We start from the raw sequence: 17,087 nt of genomic DNA on the forward strand, positions 1-17,087 counted from the left end.
TGAACTTCAGTCTGGGAAGGGTCTCTCTCTGGTTGGGGGGCTAAACAGAAATCTTTTCTACTTAGCAGGAGTTAAAGAACGGCTGCGCTGAGCCTGTGCTATTGTATGCAGCAAGAGCTCTTTGGAAAATCTGGAGCCCATTGGCATCTTATACACTTATTATGTGTTCTTGGCTATTTATTATGGATCGAAGTAAATGGAGGACCCATCTTGAACTTTCCTGAGCTTGGTCAGGAATCCTAGACAGGAGCCCACTCTGAAGAACCCCTTTTCCACCTTCATTTTTTAAAATGTAGTATTCTGTTCTTCTTCTTCTTTCTGCTGCTCCCGTTAGGGGTCACTACAGTGGATCATCTTCTTCCATATCTTTCTGTCCTTTGCGTCTTGTTCTGTTACACCCATCACCTGCATGTCCTCTCTCACCACATCCATAAACCTTCTCCTAGACCCTCCTCTTATCCTCTTACCTGACAGCTCTATCCTTAGTACCCTTCTCCCAATATACCCAGCATCTCTCCTCTGCACATGTCCAAACCAACACAATCTCGCCTCTCTGACTTTGTCTCCCAACCGTCAAACCTGAGCTGACCCACTAATGTCCTCATTTTAAATCTTATCCATCCTCGTCACACCCAATACAAATCTTAACATCTTTAACTCTGCCACCTCCAGCTCTGTCTCCTGCTTTCTGGTCAGTGCCACCGTCACCAACCCATATAACATAGCTGGTCTCTTTACCGTCCTGTAGACCTTCCCTTTCACTCTGATACCCGTCTGTCACAAATCACTCCTGACACTCTTCTCCACCCATTCCACCCTGCCTGCACTCTCTTTGTCACTTCTCTTTGACAACCCCCATTACTTTGTACTGTTGATCCCAAGTATTTAAACTCATCCACCTTTACCAACTCTACTCCCTGCATCCTCACCATTCCACTGACCTCCCTCTCATTCACACACATGTATTCTGTCTTGGTGGTCCTACTGGTCTTCATTCCTCTCCTCTCTAGAGCATATCTCCACCTCTCCAGGGTCTCCTCAACTTGCTCCCTACTCTCGCTACAGATCACAATGTCATCAGCAAACATCATAGTCCACGGGGACTTCTGTCTAATCTCGTCTGTCAACCTGTCCATCACCATTGCAAATAAGAAAGGGCTCAGAGCCGATCCCTGATGTAATCCCACCTCAAACTTGAATGCATCCGTCACTCCTACAGGAGATCTCCACGGTCACACTCCCCTCGTACATATCCTGTACAACTCTAACGTACTTCTCTGCCACTCCCGAATTCCTCATACTATATCACAGCTCCTCTCGAGACACCCTGTCATATGCTTTCTCCAGGTCCACAAAGACGCAATGTAACTCCTTTTGGCTTTCTCTCTACTTCTCCATCAACACCCTCAGAGCAAACATTGCATCTGTGGTGCTCTTTCTTGGCATGAAACCATCCTGCTGCTCACTAATCATCACCTCACTTCCTAAAATTTAGTATTCTGTTATAAACCTTCAAATATCCATCCATCCATCCATCCATCCATCCATGTTCCAACCCGCTAAATCCAAACACAGGGTGACGGGGGTCTGCTGGAGCCAATCCCAGCCAACACAGGGCACAAGGCAGGAACCAATCCCAGGCAGGGTGCCAACCCACCGCAGGACACACACACAAACACACCCACACACCAAGCACACACCAGGGCCAATTTAGGATCGCCAATCCACCTAACCTGCATGTCTTTGGACTGTGGGAGGAAACCCATGCAGACACGGGGAGAACATGCAAACTCCACGCAGGGAGGACCTGGGAAGCGAACCCAGGTCCCCAGGTCTCCCAACTGCGAGGCAGCAGCGCTACCCACTGCGCCACCGTGCCGCCCCTAAAATTATTATTATTATTATTATTATTATATTTATTTATTTATTTTATTTTATTATTATTATTATTATTAGTAGTAGTAGTAGTAGTAGTATTAGTATTATTAATTGCCTGACACCTTTATCATTTATCACCTTTATAGTTTTTGATTGTATGTTTCCCAGCTCATACATTCCATTACAGAGTAGCATGGGAAAAGGCAACATAATATTAATTAAGTAATTGATTAATTAATTTATGTATTTATTTTTATCTTTTATTGAATTTATTAAAAACATATAACATTCCATATGATCAAGTCAAAACTAAATTCAAATCATCCCCCACCCATGAGAAAGAGAGGAAGGCCAACAGCCAAAGTTAAACTATTGAGAGTAGTAAAGAGAGAAAGGAGTCTTTTCCCCCCAATTTCCCAATTTAAAAGCTTATTCAAAAATGTTATTTATCAGCTCAGGCCAAGTTTTGAAAAAGTTCTGCACAGATCCTCTAAGTGAGAATTAGATTTTTATATATATATATATATTTTATATATGTTAGTATATAACATCAGTTACTCACTGACTGAAGAGAGGAGAATTAGGATTCTTCCTGTTGAGCAAGATAAGTGTGCGTGCCAATAGCGTAGTAAAGGCAATTCCAGTTTGTTTGTCCTTCTCCACTTTAAGCCCCTCTGTGAGCCCACCAAACACAGCTGTTAGTGGATTAGAAGGGATTGTGACACCAGGGTTGTCTGAACGGCATTTAAAAGATTTTGGTCCAGAATGATGTTAATTCGGTACAGGCCTAAAACATGTGGCCTAATGAGGCTGGAGCTCGATTGCAATGTTCGCAGGTTGGATTTTGCCCTGGAAACGTTTTGGACAATTTTAAGCGAGGCAGATGTGCTCGATAAAAGATTTTAAGTTGAATAATTGAATGCTTTGCACATATGGAGCTCGAGTGAATTCTGTGCGTAGCATCATATTATTTTTATTGTTGTTATTATTATTACTATTCTTATTATTATCATTATCAACAGTAGTAGTAGTAATGTCCATTCCTCCAACCTATGAGCCTACTGTGTATACAAGAAGATAATATGGAAAGCCTGAATCTATCATGGAAACAAAGAGTGCAGGTAAAGTTTTACAAAACCTGAGGACCTTCGGTCCTCCTAAGATCAATGTCCCAGCCCCAGCAATTTGTGAGTTGCCATGCCATGTGTATCTGACAAGCAGTGGATGCCATGTCTGTCATTCTTCTTCTTCTTCCTATAATGTAATTGGCTTCTGCAATTTGCCTCGTGGTCAGCAGATGCTGCAGCTCTTCATTTTCTTTCCACCCTGTCCCCTTTTCACTCATTTTACCTATGCAGTTTGCCATACGAAAGATACAAGACTGTGGCAGCCATTCTTCTTTTTCCTTTCACGTAATTGACTTCTGCAAGTTGCTTCACTTTCGGCAGTTTACCGCTGTTCTTTTCCCGTCAAGTATGGCATTTAGATGTCCTGCTGTTTGCTGTGAGAAGGACCCAACACCCACTTACATGGCTGAGGTAGCTCAGATCTCCAATTCGTGGGTCGTAATACGTGTTTCACATCATACTCTCTCGATTAAGAACAAGATCGAGGTTCAAGGTCCAATGGTTTGTGAGATTTTGCGTAACAAATGAACAACACTTAGCATTTTATATACATACTAGCTGTGTAAGCCCATGCTGTTAAAACCCTAGGGTCCTAGAAACTATTGAAATTGTCTGAAAAAAAACTGAAATGTAGAGATGTCGGGTAATTGAAAGGAACTCCTCTGGGCGTCTCTCTCCGAGGAGGTTTTGTTTTGCTGGCGTGCTCACATCGCTTGTGCATTAGCGGCGAGAGGAAAAGTAAAAGGGATACCGTTTAACCGATGTTAGCGGCTAAGCGACTTTGTCATTCTTTTGAGGTTTCGTTTTGCCGACGTGCTGACCTCGCTGGTGTTATTAGCGGCTAAGCGAGTTTTCTGTTTCCTCGGACGCGGAGCCTTCACCCCGACTCCACCTCTCACTTCCGGGCCGGACAGACAGACAGACAGACACACTTCCATGCGTAGACATTTATATATAAGATAAGTAATATATATATATTAGCCTTCATTCCATCTGTTTATTCAACCACTCACTTCCTGAATCCTCTTAACCAATTATTAGTGTTGTTATCATTAGTTTTACTTCTTTGTTTACTTTTGTTTTATTATCTTCCATTCCATCCACTTATTAGGAATTCAAGGAAAATATTATTTTAATTATCATTATTTTGTTATTATTTTTTGACTTAATTGTTTTGGATTATTAAATTATGTAATTCATCCATTTCCTGAATTATCATTATTATTATTATCCAAGGTGACTCACAGCATTTGAGAGGTACCTTTGCTTCCGTTCCTTCCGTGATTCCAGCAGGAGCACAGGCAGACTGACGTGACTTGCTCGAGCTCACACAGAGTCACCAGTGGGATTACAGGTCTTTCACAGGTCCCTAACTTTTACAGAGCATAGATTTCATGACGCAAACAACATGCAAATGGTTACAAACTTTACGTTCTTCCTGCCTATGCCATTGATACGTTTGCCCTGCCTTGCTTTATTAGGCAGTTTTTTTGAATGAGTGCTGAGTACAGTAATCCGATTCTTTATTCGCATTCCTTTCATCCTATCCATGCAAAGCCAAACCTTCTACACTCTTCATGGTTATTCATAGAGCCATCGCTTCTCAAGGAACCATTTCATCTTGGGAAGGGTTCTTGACATAGGAGATTGTTTCTGTTGGACTTGTGGGGTCTGAAGATGTTATGGTCTATGGAATGGTTTTGTAAAGGTTCCTAATACTGTATATGGGAAAAATAGAAATCTTTAATGTAAAGTGGACTGCCTAGCAGGAGATGAAGAAGACCTGAACTTAGCCTATGTGACTGTGTGCAGCGAGAGTCCTTTTAAAAATCAGGAAACCATTGCAATTTCACAAATCCATGATCTATTCTGAGCTATTTGTTATGGATGTAAATCAATAGAGGTTCCTTCTGGAACTTTCACGTGAACCCACTGGGATTTCACAAATCTCTTATCACCTCTTCATAGCTATTTGTGAAACGTGTTACTGATGTAAATACAGTAAGATTCTTTCTGGAACCTTCATGTGGAGGGTTCTTTTTGGAACCCAGAATAGTTCCCCAATGGCATCGTTCTGAAGTTTTCTTTCTTTTTTTAAAGTGTATTAGTGATTATAAACAATCATACCTGTGGTTTTATATATATATATATATATATATATGTACTGTGCTGAACTGTACAGACATATATATATATATATACAGTACAGCACATAGCTGTAAGAGGATGAAGAATTATACATATATATACTGTATATATACTGTGCTGTACTGTACATATATATATATACAGTACAGCATATATATATATAGCTGTAAGAGGATGAAGAATTATACATATATATACTGTATATATACTGTGCTGTACTGTACATATATATATATACAGTACAGCATATATATATATATATATAGCTGTAAGAGGATGAAGAATTATACATATATATACTGTATATATACTGTGCTGTACTGTACATATATATATACAGTACAGCATATATATATATAGCTGTAAGAGGATGAAAAATTATACATATATATACTGTACATATATACTGTATATATACTGTGCTGTACTGTACATATATATATATACAGTACAGCATATATATATATATAGCTGTAAGAGGATGAAGAATTATACATATATATACTGTATATATACATGCGCTGTACTGTACATATATATACAGTACAGCATATATATATAGCTGTAAGAGGATGAAGAATTATACATATATATACTGTATATATACATGCACTGTACTGTACATATATATACAGTACAGCATATATATATAGCTGTAAGAGGATGAAGAATTATACATATATATATACTGTATATATACATGCGCTGTACTGTACATATATATACAGTACAGCATATATATATAGCTGTAAGAGGATGAAGAATTATACATATAACAACAACAACAACAACAACATTTATTTATATAGCACATTTTCATACAAAAAGTAGCTCAAAGTGCTTTACATAATGAAGAAAAGAAGAATAAAAGACAAATAAGAAATTAAAATAAGACAACCTTAGTTAACATAAGAAGGAGTAAGGTCCGATGGCCAGGGTGGACAGAAAAAACAAAAAAAAACTCCAGAAGGCTGGAGAAAAAAATAAAATCTGTAGGGGTTCCAGGCCACGAGACCGCCCAGTCCCCTTTGGGCATTCTACCTAACATAAATGAAATAGTCCTCTTTGTAGTTCGGGTTTTCACAGAGTCACTTTATGCTGATGGTTATACAGACTTCTGGCTTTTAACCCATCCATCATTGTTGGAACATCATGGTGCTTTGGGTAGATGGTGGTGGCACAATATATATACAAAAGAGCACACACACACATATATATATATATATATATGTGTATCATTCTTCATCCTCTTACACCTCCTCTTTACCTGAATATTTTAATAGTGTAGCTCTGATCATTACTCTGTTTTTTCCCACTATTAATATTAACTTTAATATATCTGATATTATGTCAGACATGTTGTTATCATTATTATAAAAGCATACACACACTCTCACACACATACAATAGCCTTTTTTCCAATACTATTCTTATCACCATCATCGTCATCGTGCTCTTCATTATTATTATTGTACTTATTATTAAATTTATTCTATTAGGCGGTTTTCTTCATTCAGATTCTTCATTTTCATTCTTTTCTTCCGTTTTGTTTGAACTTTCCGACTCCACCATGCCCTCCTATACTCTCTCAAATGTTGCTTCTTTAATGGCATTTTAGTGGGTCGTGTGGTTTCATTGCTTTAGAAAGAAACCTTTCAGTCTGCAAGGGTCGTTTTGTAAATTTAAATTGGTTTGGGGGTTTGGCCTTGAAAAGTTGGCTAAACTGAAGTTTTAAAGGCTGAGTATTGGGGGTGATGATGAAGAAGCCTGAACTTGGCCTGTGTAATTTTATGGTGTGAGGGTTTTCTTAAAATCAAAACCCCCTTTGGACCGTTCGTTTTGTAGAGTATGATATTCTGTGCTGATGCATTAATGGCTCTGCATTATTGCTTCAGGTAACATAAAGCGCTACTTCCGTTTCACAAGCAAGCCGGACGGTTCGCATTTTCAGCTCATCGGTGTCTCGGAGATGAGTGCCGTTATCTCGGAATCCACACCGCCGAGTGTCTCCCCGCACTGCCAGTGAAGTTTGTCAAGAATTTCGTAAAGTCGCCAGCACCCATGCACCTCCCCTGACTACAATACACAGCACCCTCCAAATTCAACGCGGGCTAAATAAATACAAGCTAAAAGCACTAAACAAATGCATATGCACACTGTTTTCAGAGAAACGACTCCAACTACGTTTGCATGACAGTGAGCTGACATCCCATCCGCTCTGAAGCCCGAGCGGCACGCAGACAGCGCGAGAGGCCTGTGCGTGTGGCTGTCGGCACCGCGAGCCCTGGGACGAGACGAGCTTTGAACATTCGATACATTTGCTGAGTTTCAGATTAGGATGCTCATGCAAAGAGATAGGATAAGCTAGTAAACGAACAATTCAAATTAGGAAAAAAAAAAAAAGCGTCTTACCTTCTAAGCAACACGTTCTCCACAACCCAGAGTGAGTCATAACTTCTTCGTTCTTCTTGCTGGTTTCGTTCTCGCTCACGGTTTTGGTCTTACAGACTCCGCGGGAGTACAACCAATAATCAGTGCCAACCGCTATTGTCATCAGGCTGAAAGCGGCAAAGGCGCCCACGGTCGTCAATAGCATTTGAACACCACGGTCAAAAAGTCCCATGTTGCCGCATTCCATGAAAGGGGGACCCCCTTTACGTTTGACGTACAGGAAATAAATATTTGAAAATTAAAGTGAAAAGAAATAGAAAGAAAAAAAAATAATAATAATAAATCCTGTAGAAGGGGGAGGAAGGCAAAGAGAGAGAAAGAGAGAAAGAGAGAGAGAACAGGGGACGGACGGAAGGGGGGGAAAGCGACAGAGGGTCCAGGAAATGAATTCTACACGGGGGCTTCTCTACAAGTCCTGTCCCGTCACAGCCGGGTGGGTACACATGCAGTTGTGAAATCAACGATTCAGATCGGACTTAGTGGTCTTAATCAGTGCCAGTTAGGTTTGTCGAGTACCACTATAGAAGTAAAATGTCCTGGCAGAAAGGAAACCTAATAATTAATAAACATAATATGAAAGAAAAAAAAATCTTAATTACATTGTCTAGTTTGGAAAAAAATCAGCAGCAACGAGTTTGGTTGTGATATAATCCTTCAGTATCTATCTATCTATCTATCTATCTATCTATCTATCTATCTATCTATCTATCTATCTATCTATCTATCTATCTATCTATCTATCTATCTATCTATCTATCTATCTATCTGTCTGTCTGTCTGTCTGTCTATCTATCTATCTATCTATCTATCTGTCTGTCTGTCTGTTCGTCTATCTGCCTGTCTGTCTGTTGTGTTGGGTGGTGAGAAGGGAGAAACAGGAAAATAGAGGTCACTTCCCCCGTAACAGAAATATATAAAATAAAAAGAAAATAAGTTAAATGATTATTTTTCCTCTCAAATGAAAACAAATTATAAAAAGAAAAGAAACAAAAGTAAAGAAATGGATAAATAAGAGAAAAATATTAGAAAAAGTCAAAGAGAGCCGTTAATCCTTTTTCCTAAAATTTTGATCCCCAGTTTCCATATGTAACGGCTAAATTGTAGTGGCTTTCCACGGAGAAATGAGAAATGCAAACGCAGAGTGCAGCAGCAGCAACAGCAGCCAAGACGAGGCGAGCATCACTCGACATTTAATGAAGGGGATCCACCGGAGCAGGTCCCTGGCAGCGAGTTTCTTCCGAGAGCAAGTCGCTGGTCCAGATCTTCGGCTTGCGCCATGAAAATCCGTTATTTTGATCCCTTGGTCCTCCTTCATAAAATGGTCATAACAATAAAATTGGTTGTTATTGTCATCAGAAATAGCCCACGCCACAAAAAAAAAAAAAAAAAAGTGGAAGGAGGGTAGATACTCTATCAGAGTATGTGTCAATACAGAATAACAAAATGCCACCCTACTTAGCTCAAAAGCTTGTATTTGTTTTGCCCTTCCTGGGATTTGTTGCAACAGACGAGGTTATCAAAAGCGTGTCGTGGGAAAAGAGCTTGGCGAAACGTTGATGATATTAATTCCATTTTTTTCTTCTTCTTTTTTCTTCTTTTTGAGAAGTGGGGGAGGGCTCGCTTTTCACCTTTTTTTCCCTTAGCGGTTCTAACGTCTCCTTACATTTAACACGAGCGTGATGCCTTTTTTTTTTTTTTTTTTTCTCTCAGTGATTTCTTGCTTTTCTCCGTCCTTGTATCCGACTACAAGCCAGCATGCGCCGTCTCTCCGCTAAAAAAGCCAATTTTGTCTCCGGCACTAGCAGACCAACGACAGTCGGTCACCATTGTCCCGACGGTGTCAAATATTCCGTCTCTCGCTTCAGTCCGTTTGCTGATGTTGTGGTGCTGAACGGACAGCTCCGGCGATACCTTCTTAGGCAAACTGTCAGACAGACAAAGCCTTTCCTCCGGGTGCTTCAGATCTTTGCAGCTTCTAAAATATTCTTTCCGTCCTCCTTCTTTCCTCGTCTGTGATCTGCCAATTTTTAATTCTTATTTTGTTATGGATTTATTTTCCCCTTTGGAAAGCAACGAGAATGATCGGGACGCTGAGGCTTGTGAGGGCGACGACCCTTCTCACGGGATCCAGAAAGGAGAAAAAAAAAAAGAAAAAAAAAAAAGAAAAAACCCTCTTAAACAAGGATATGATGATGTTTTTCCTTTTCTAAAATAACAATAATATCCCAGTTCTCTCGCTTAACGTCGTCCTTTCTTGTCTTCTATGCCCCGCCGGTCGCTCTCTCTTGCTTTCTCGATCCGCCTCGCACACACCACACTCCCTCTCATCCAATCTTCCCCGTTTCTTTCCTTCAGCCCTGATCCCTGGGCTTCTAGGATGAGAGCTCCCCTTTGGCTAACGGAGCTGAGAGAAAGGCGTAGCCTGATTCCTCTCTATTTCTCCCTCTCTACTCCTCCTCCTCTTTCCTCTCTTTCTGGCAATACGTGCACAGCGCTTCCAATGCAGGAGCAACGCATCACATCGAGACTCGACTCAGTGAGACGCACACACGGGCTCGGGCGGCGCACACATCAGCTGTGACCAGGCACTGCTGGGGAAAAATTGAGCAACAGCAGGGTGCCGTTTAATGCTGAACGATAAGCACGGCACCAATAATGGAATAATGGCGATGAGAATTGTTATAATAATAAAAAAATAATAATAATAAATAATAATAATAATAATAATAATAATAATGAAGAGCACAATGACGACGAGGGCGATAACAAGAATAGTAATGGAAGAAAAGGCTATTCTGTATTTGTGTGAGAATGTGTGTTTTATAATAATGATAACAATACGTCTGACATAATATCCGAAATATTAAACTTAATATTAAAAGCAATGCATAATTGCTCAGTGCTACGTGTTGATGCCTCCTCTCGCGTCTTGTGTCCAAATCCCGGCTTGATTACTGCCCCTTTTCTGCATGTGGACGTCTATTTTAAGTTTATTAATGACTCTGAAGAGGCTCCGTGTGACTCTGGGGGGTGACACAGAGTCGGGTCTCACCCAGTGTTGGGGCGCACTAAACACCTGATGTCACCAGGACAAACCCCAGGATCCAAACACGGGAGCAACAACAATCATCATCATCATCATCATCGTCATCATAACTGGGTTTGTGACCATGTGTTTTTCTGCCTTGTGTCCATTGCTTACTGGGATAGCACCAGTTTTACCTCATCTCTGGATAAGTGGGTCTGAGAATTGATGAATGGATAATAACCAAAAAAAACAACTATATAATAATAATAAAATAATAATAATAATAGCTACAAACACAATAATAATAATAAAAACATCAATAACAATAATGAGAATGAAACACCAAAAACAACAATAATAATGATAGCAATAATTCAAATCTTCTTCTTCTTAATAATAATAATAATAATAATTGCTCCTCTTACTTGGTGTTTTTCCTGCCTTGAACACTGAATTCTGAGATAAGTTTCAGCTTAATAATAGCTACAACAATAAAAATAATGATAATTATAATACCAACATAAGCAATAATAACAATCATCATCATCATCGGCAGCAGCAGTAGCGACAACAACAACAACAACAACAACAATAATAATAATAATAATAATAATAATGAAATTGAAGAGGATCAAAATTATTCATATTAATATTTTTTATTTATTCATTTGACAAACTTACTTGTTCAAAAAGAGTATCATTGGAATTATCCATCCATCCATCCATCCATCATCCAGCCCATTATATTCTAACACAGGGTCTCGGGGGTCTGCTGGAGCCAATCCCAGCCAACACAGGGCACAAGGCAGGAAACAATCCCGGGCAGGGCGCCAACGCACCGCAGATATTATATTATATTATATTATATTATATTATATTATATTATATTATATTATATTATATTATGCATTTTTTGTCTATTTTTGTCTTCTTCCTTTTCTTTTTTATCAAAATATATTTTGCATTATTATGGTAATTATTATATTAAAGCATGAAGTTTTTATTTGTTATGTTATTTCATTTTAAATGAAAAGTATGTTGGCAGTCTATAAAAATAAATCTCATTATTATTACTTATTTCAATGTTAAAATACTGAATTAAAATCTGTATACATTTATTTTTATTTCCAAATATGATTTTGTGCATTTCCCCATAATTACTTATGCTGTTTTTGAAAGAGAGGGAATGACATAACATTATAAGTTTATCATGTAATGTATCATTGAGAGTGTACATTTATATAAAACATTATTATTATTATTATTATTATTATTATTATTATTATTATTATTATTATTATTAATATCTTTATGCCTGACTGAGATTCCCGTGCTGGCTCCTCCAGGTACTCTGATTTCTACCCACAGTCCAAAGACTTGCAGGTTTGGTGGATTGGAGATGCTAAATTATTTTTTATTATTATTCAAAGTTTATTCTGGAATAGTCTTGTTCCTGAGCCATTTCATGTGGTGTGCGTATGCCTGTATATGTTTTAGAGGACTGTGTTTGTGCTAAGAAATGTCCTCACTATGTGATATGTGTTAAAAATGGCCGCTTTCTTTTACTGTGTTGGTTTCCATGTAATATCTGTTGCCATTTGTATGTGGGATGACACAAGTGAAGGATACAACATCGCTCAAGCACAATTATCATCTTGTCCATTTCCCAATAAATGAATTTTCCATTGGGATTAATAAAGTATCTATCTATCTATCTATCTATCTATCTATCTATCTATCTATCTATCTATCTATCTATCTATCTATCTATCTATCTATCTATCTATCTATCTATCTATCTATCTATCTATCTATCTATCTATCTATAAGTGACGTATTTCTTCTGTCAGTTCTGTTTACTTCAGCATTTCGTTTGTGTGTGTGTGTTGTACGTTGAGTGGGTTTGGCACGGCAATGTCAATATTATCTGTCATTTTATTTGTCTTTTCTACCAGTGTTGTGTCCGGTCTGTTATGGTGGTTAGTTCTGTCCCAGTAAAGGTTGTGTGTGGCTTTTTCTAGCACTCTGGTATAGCCTGGTTTGTCTGTGTCTGCTAGTTTTTGTTGCAGTGCCAGTTCTTGATGTCTAATACCTGCCATTGGATTGTGTCTGTCAAGTCACCGGTCTGCGTCAGAAGTTTACATCCCGATGTGCTCAGCTGCATTTTTCTTGTTCCTTGTGGTAGGATCTGCCTGGATTGTCTGTAATGTTTCTAACTTGATCTTGTATGGCCAGCACAAACCCTTCTGTCCCACCAAACAGATCACCTTGGCTTGGCCAGATATTTGACACTGTCTTATCCATACAAAGTTGGTCAAGTTCATGAGGATGTCTGTTATGAAATGTGTGATTGTTATGTCATCCGTGGTATGAAGGTTAAATGAGGTGTAGTTTGTGTCTACATCAACTGTTTCTCTGTGTATTGATGATGGATGCTGGTTTGTGTGGAAGGAGTTTCATAAATTATGAATCGGTGTGTTGTGTAAACTAATGATGTCTATGAGAGCCCTTCCTCCATCAGCATGACAGAGAGCAAGTGGTTCTATGGCTATGTTGGGGTGCTGCTCTTTGTGGTTTGTGAATTGTGTTCGTGTTGTAGGCCTGTTTCTGACTAATGAATACCTCTGGAGGAGTACAAGAAGATCAGTGTGAAGTGTGATGGCTTTAATTTTGTGGTGTGAATATAGGTGCGTTTTTGGTACTTGTGAAAGACATGATGTATATGTTTGTGTAATAGTCATATATTGAATTTGCTTGTGTTGTATACGTTTGTCCCGTTGGAACCCAAGTCATCTGCAATGGTCTCAGTTTGAGTGACATTTTCAAGGGTATCCTCACCTTCCCTTCTCTACATAACTTGTTTTACATGCGCCCAGTCCAAACTCCATTCATATATCTTGTGAATAAGTTTCGATTACTTCTGTCATGCAAAAAATGATGAACCACTGGATCTTGAACCTCGATCTTGGTCTTAACGGAGAGAATATAATGCGATACACATGAAACAACCCACTAATTGAAGATGCATACCACCTCAGCCATGTAATTGAGCTTCAGAACCTTCTCACAGCAAATGATGGCATGGCTACGTACCGTAGCTGACAGAGAAAGAACGGGCATGTGGCGTTGCAGACAGGAAAATAACCGGGGTGTTAGCTGTTGGCGGTGCAGCAAACTGCAGAATCCAGTTTTGTCAAAGGAAGAAGATAAATGACCACTCCTCTGCAAAGTTATCGAGGTTTGTGTCTTTCTTACGACAAACTTCAAAGGCAAAATGATCAAGAAGGTGACGTGGCTGCTGAGCTTGAAGCAAATTGCAGAAGCAGATTATGTGATACGAAGAAGAAGAAAAAGAAGAATGACAGCTCCAGTCTCATAACTTTCAGACAGCAAACTGATTGAGAAGGTGACATGACAGACAGAAAAAGAAGGGCAGCAACATCAGCTGAGCATGAGGCCAGTTGTAGAAGACAAATACATGATAGGGACAACAACAACAACAACAGCATTTATTTCTATGGCACATTTTCAAACAAGTGATGGAGCTCAAAGTGCTTTACATGATGAAGAAAGAGAAAAATGACAAGAGAAAAGATAGAGAATTAAAATAAGGGAAACTAATTAACATAGAATAAAAGTCAGGTCCGATGGCCAGGGAGGACAGAAAAAACAAAAAAAAAAACTCCAGATGGCTGGAGAACGAAAATAAAAGTTGCGAGGGTACCGAGGCCACGAGACCACCCAGCCCCCTCTAGGCAGAGCTCTTTTCTTAGTTAAGTCAATCACAAGTGAGGAACTCATAACAATCCTAAACGAGAAGCTACAGTGATAGTCATACCTGGGTGACGTCTGATGGTAGTGGACTACAGTGATCCCTCGCTATATCACGCTTCGACTTCCGCGGCTTCACTCTAGCGCGATATTTTCTCATACACTCTTGCGTCACTACGCATGCGCTTTCTGAGAACTTTTATCAAAGCCCCATGATGGCTCCTAAACGTGCTGCTTTTTCTAAGCCTTCTGACAATGAAACTAAGCGCCGGAGGAAGATGCTTACCATCCAGGAGAAGGTGAAACTCTTGGATATGATCATAGATGGCAATACCCTACAAAAGACTCCTCACGCATATGAAAAGACAGCGCCAGCAACTGCCTATCAAGATGTTCTTCAGCCGCGCACCCAGACACCCACTGCCTACTCCTAGTACTCCTTCAGCGGAAGAAGACAACGACACACCTGCTGATGATACTGCACCACATGAAGACTCTCCTACTGAGCTCGTGCCTTCATAGGTTAGTGGTTGTGTGTAAGAACTGTGTGTGTGTGTAATTAAATGTACAGTACAATAATAATAATAATATGATATTTGTAACATCTAATATGTCTTATTTTCTCTTATTTAGTCTAATATATTGGGTAATACGAGTGTAATGGTGACTAAAGGGTGTTATTTCATGTCTAGAGGGCTCTAATAATGCTAAAAAACGTATTTAGAAGGTCGTAAACAGGTTTTCTATACTCTAACTGCAAAAATATTCGATTTATAAATAATCCTACTTCGCGAAAATTCATTTATCACGGTTGAGTCTGGAACGGATTAACAGTGATAAACGAGGGTTCACTGTATACTGTATATAGCCCTTGGTGCAAGTGCATTGCAACTCTCAACTGAATATTCCCAAAGGCTGGTAAGTATAAGAGCAGGCCAACATGAATTGTGATAGATAGATAGATAGATAGATAGATAGATAGATAGATAGATAGATAGATAGATAGATAGATAGATAGATAGATAGATAGATAGATAGAAATAATTTGGTATAGTATGCAAGAATAAATAGATAGATACTTTATTAATTAATGTGGATTTATGTATAAAGGAGAGGCGTCTCCAGAACCCTTCCCCGTGATAATGCACTTCAAGAGAGCCAACAGGACAATTTTGATTTTATAACTTGACAAACATGGAAGAGTCTCTGGGTTACCTTGTTCTAACTTTTCGACTCTTTATTATGAAGGGCTGACCAGAGTGTCCCACGTCCTCTCAATAGCCCTTATATGTTTACACTTGCCTGCCTGTCACAAATTAAAACAAATGGAAGTGAAAGTTTAAACTTTTACTCGTGCATTAAAGGTTCCTTAACATTCCTAATGTACCTCAAATGTAAGCAAAGTGAGGAGTGTGACGAATCATATCCAAATACAACCTTGGTGGAGTCTTGGCATTAAATATGTTCAGGTAACCATCTTAGTAAGCTAACTGCTCTCTGATCTGGCATTTCTGGCCTTTAATCCATCAATGTAAGGACATCACGGTGCTTTGATTAGGTGGAGGTTGCGCAGGTCGCCACCACAGAAAACTGGAAAAAGAACAGAAGAGAAAGTAGGGGTTAGTAAAGATTTTGGAGCCACCGTGAATAATAATGATAATTAATTGAATTCAGTAATCCCTCGCTACTTTGCGGTTCACTTTTCGCGGATTCACGACTTCGCGGATTTTATATATAAGCATATCTAAATACATAACGCGGATTTTTCGCTGCTTCGCGGGTTTCTGCGGACAATGGGTCTTTTTACTTGCTTCCTCAGTTGGTTTGCCCAGTTGATTTCATACAAGAGATTCTATTGGCGGATGGCTGAGAAGCTACCCAATCAGAGCACACAGTTAAGTTCCTGTGTGCTGCTGATTGGCTCAGCGACGGAGTGTTGCATTAACCAGGAAGTCTCATCTCACTCATTCATCATTAACGTGCTACTGCTTCAGGGGCCGTGTCCAAGCACCAACAGAAGATGCAAATGATTGCAGAAAAGGTAAAAGTTTTGGATATGTTTAAGGAAGGGAACAGCTACACCGCTGCAGGACATCGATTCTTTTTATTTAACCCCTTAACCGCCCTCTGCCGGATATATCCGGCACCGTTGTTTTATTGCTAACGCCATACTGCCGGAATTATCCGGCACATTTGCCTGTGGTTATATGAATGCCTGGCAAGTAGTATAACTGACGGTTTGGCGTGGGTATTATTACTACGTTGTATTTCGACAAGTCTGTGGTTGTTTTGGCCGGTCATGTGACGTGATTCGCATGTAACAGCTGTGAATATGGCGAAACGTAAACTGACTTCAAGTGAGGCTTTGCAGGCGATTTTGGACAGTTCTGATCATGATTGTAGCAGTTCTGAAGAAGATTTTAGTGACAGTGATGAGCAGCAACGTGCGCTGCATGATATTATGAATGAAGACGCATCGGATGACGGCGCTGAGTGGTTGTATCCCCAGCATCTCAGCTGGGCTGCTGCCCGTGGTGAACTACCTTTTCTGCATTCGTTTGAGGGAACGTGTGGCTTTATTGTTGATGTAAACAATTACACTGCTGAGCAGTTTTATGAGCTGTTTGTGTCACCTGATTTGATCAGACATTTTGTTCATCAGACAAATCTGTATGCAGCACAGT

The 17,087-nt window shown here is 39.5% G+C and overlaps 1 protein-coding gene across 1 annotated transcript in view; it reads right to left on the minus strand.

The window, feature by feature from the left end:
* cacng2a (calcium channel, voltage-dependent, gamma subunit 2a) overlaps positions 1-7,819 on the minus strand; it is a 280,842-nt gene extending 273,023 nt beyond the window's left edge. The window contains exon 1 of the mRNA XM_051934466.1: positions 7,566-7,819. Coding sequence (XP_051790426.1) covers positions 7,566-7,791 — 226 coding nt within the window. The 5' untranslated portion in view covers positions 7,792-7,819. The remainder of the gene's footprint in view (positions 1-7,565) is intronic.
* Between the last annotated feature and the right edge of the window lie 9,268 nt (positions 7,820-17,087).

The sequence above is a fragment of the Erpetoichthys calabaricus genome, chromosome 12 (assembly GCF_900747795.2).
Source record: "Erpetoichthys calabaricus chromosome 12, fErpCal1.3, whole genome shotgun sequence".
NCBI lineage: Eukaryota > Metazoa > Chordata > Cladistia > Polypteriformes > Polypteridae > Erpetoichthys > Erpetoichthys calabaricus.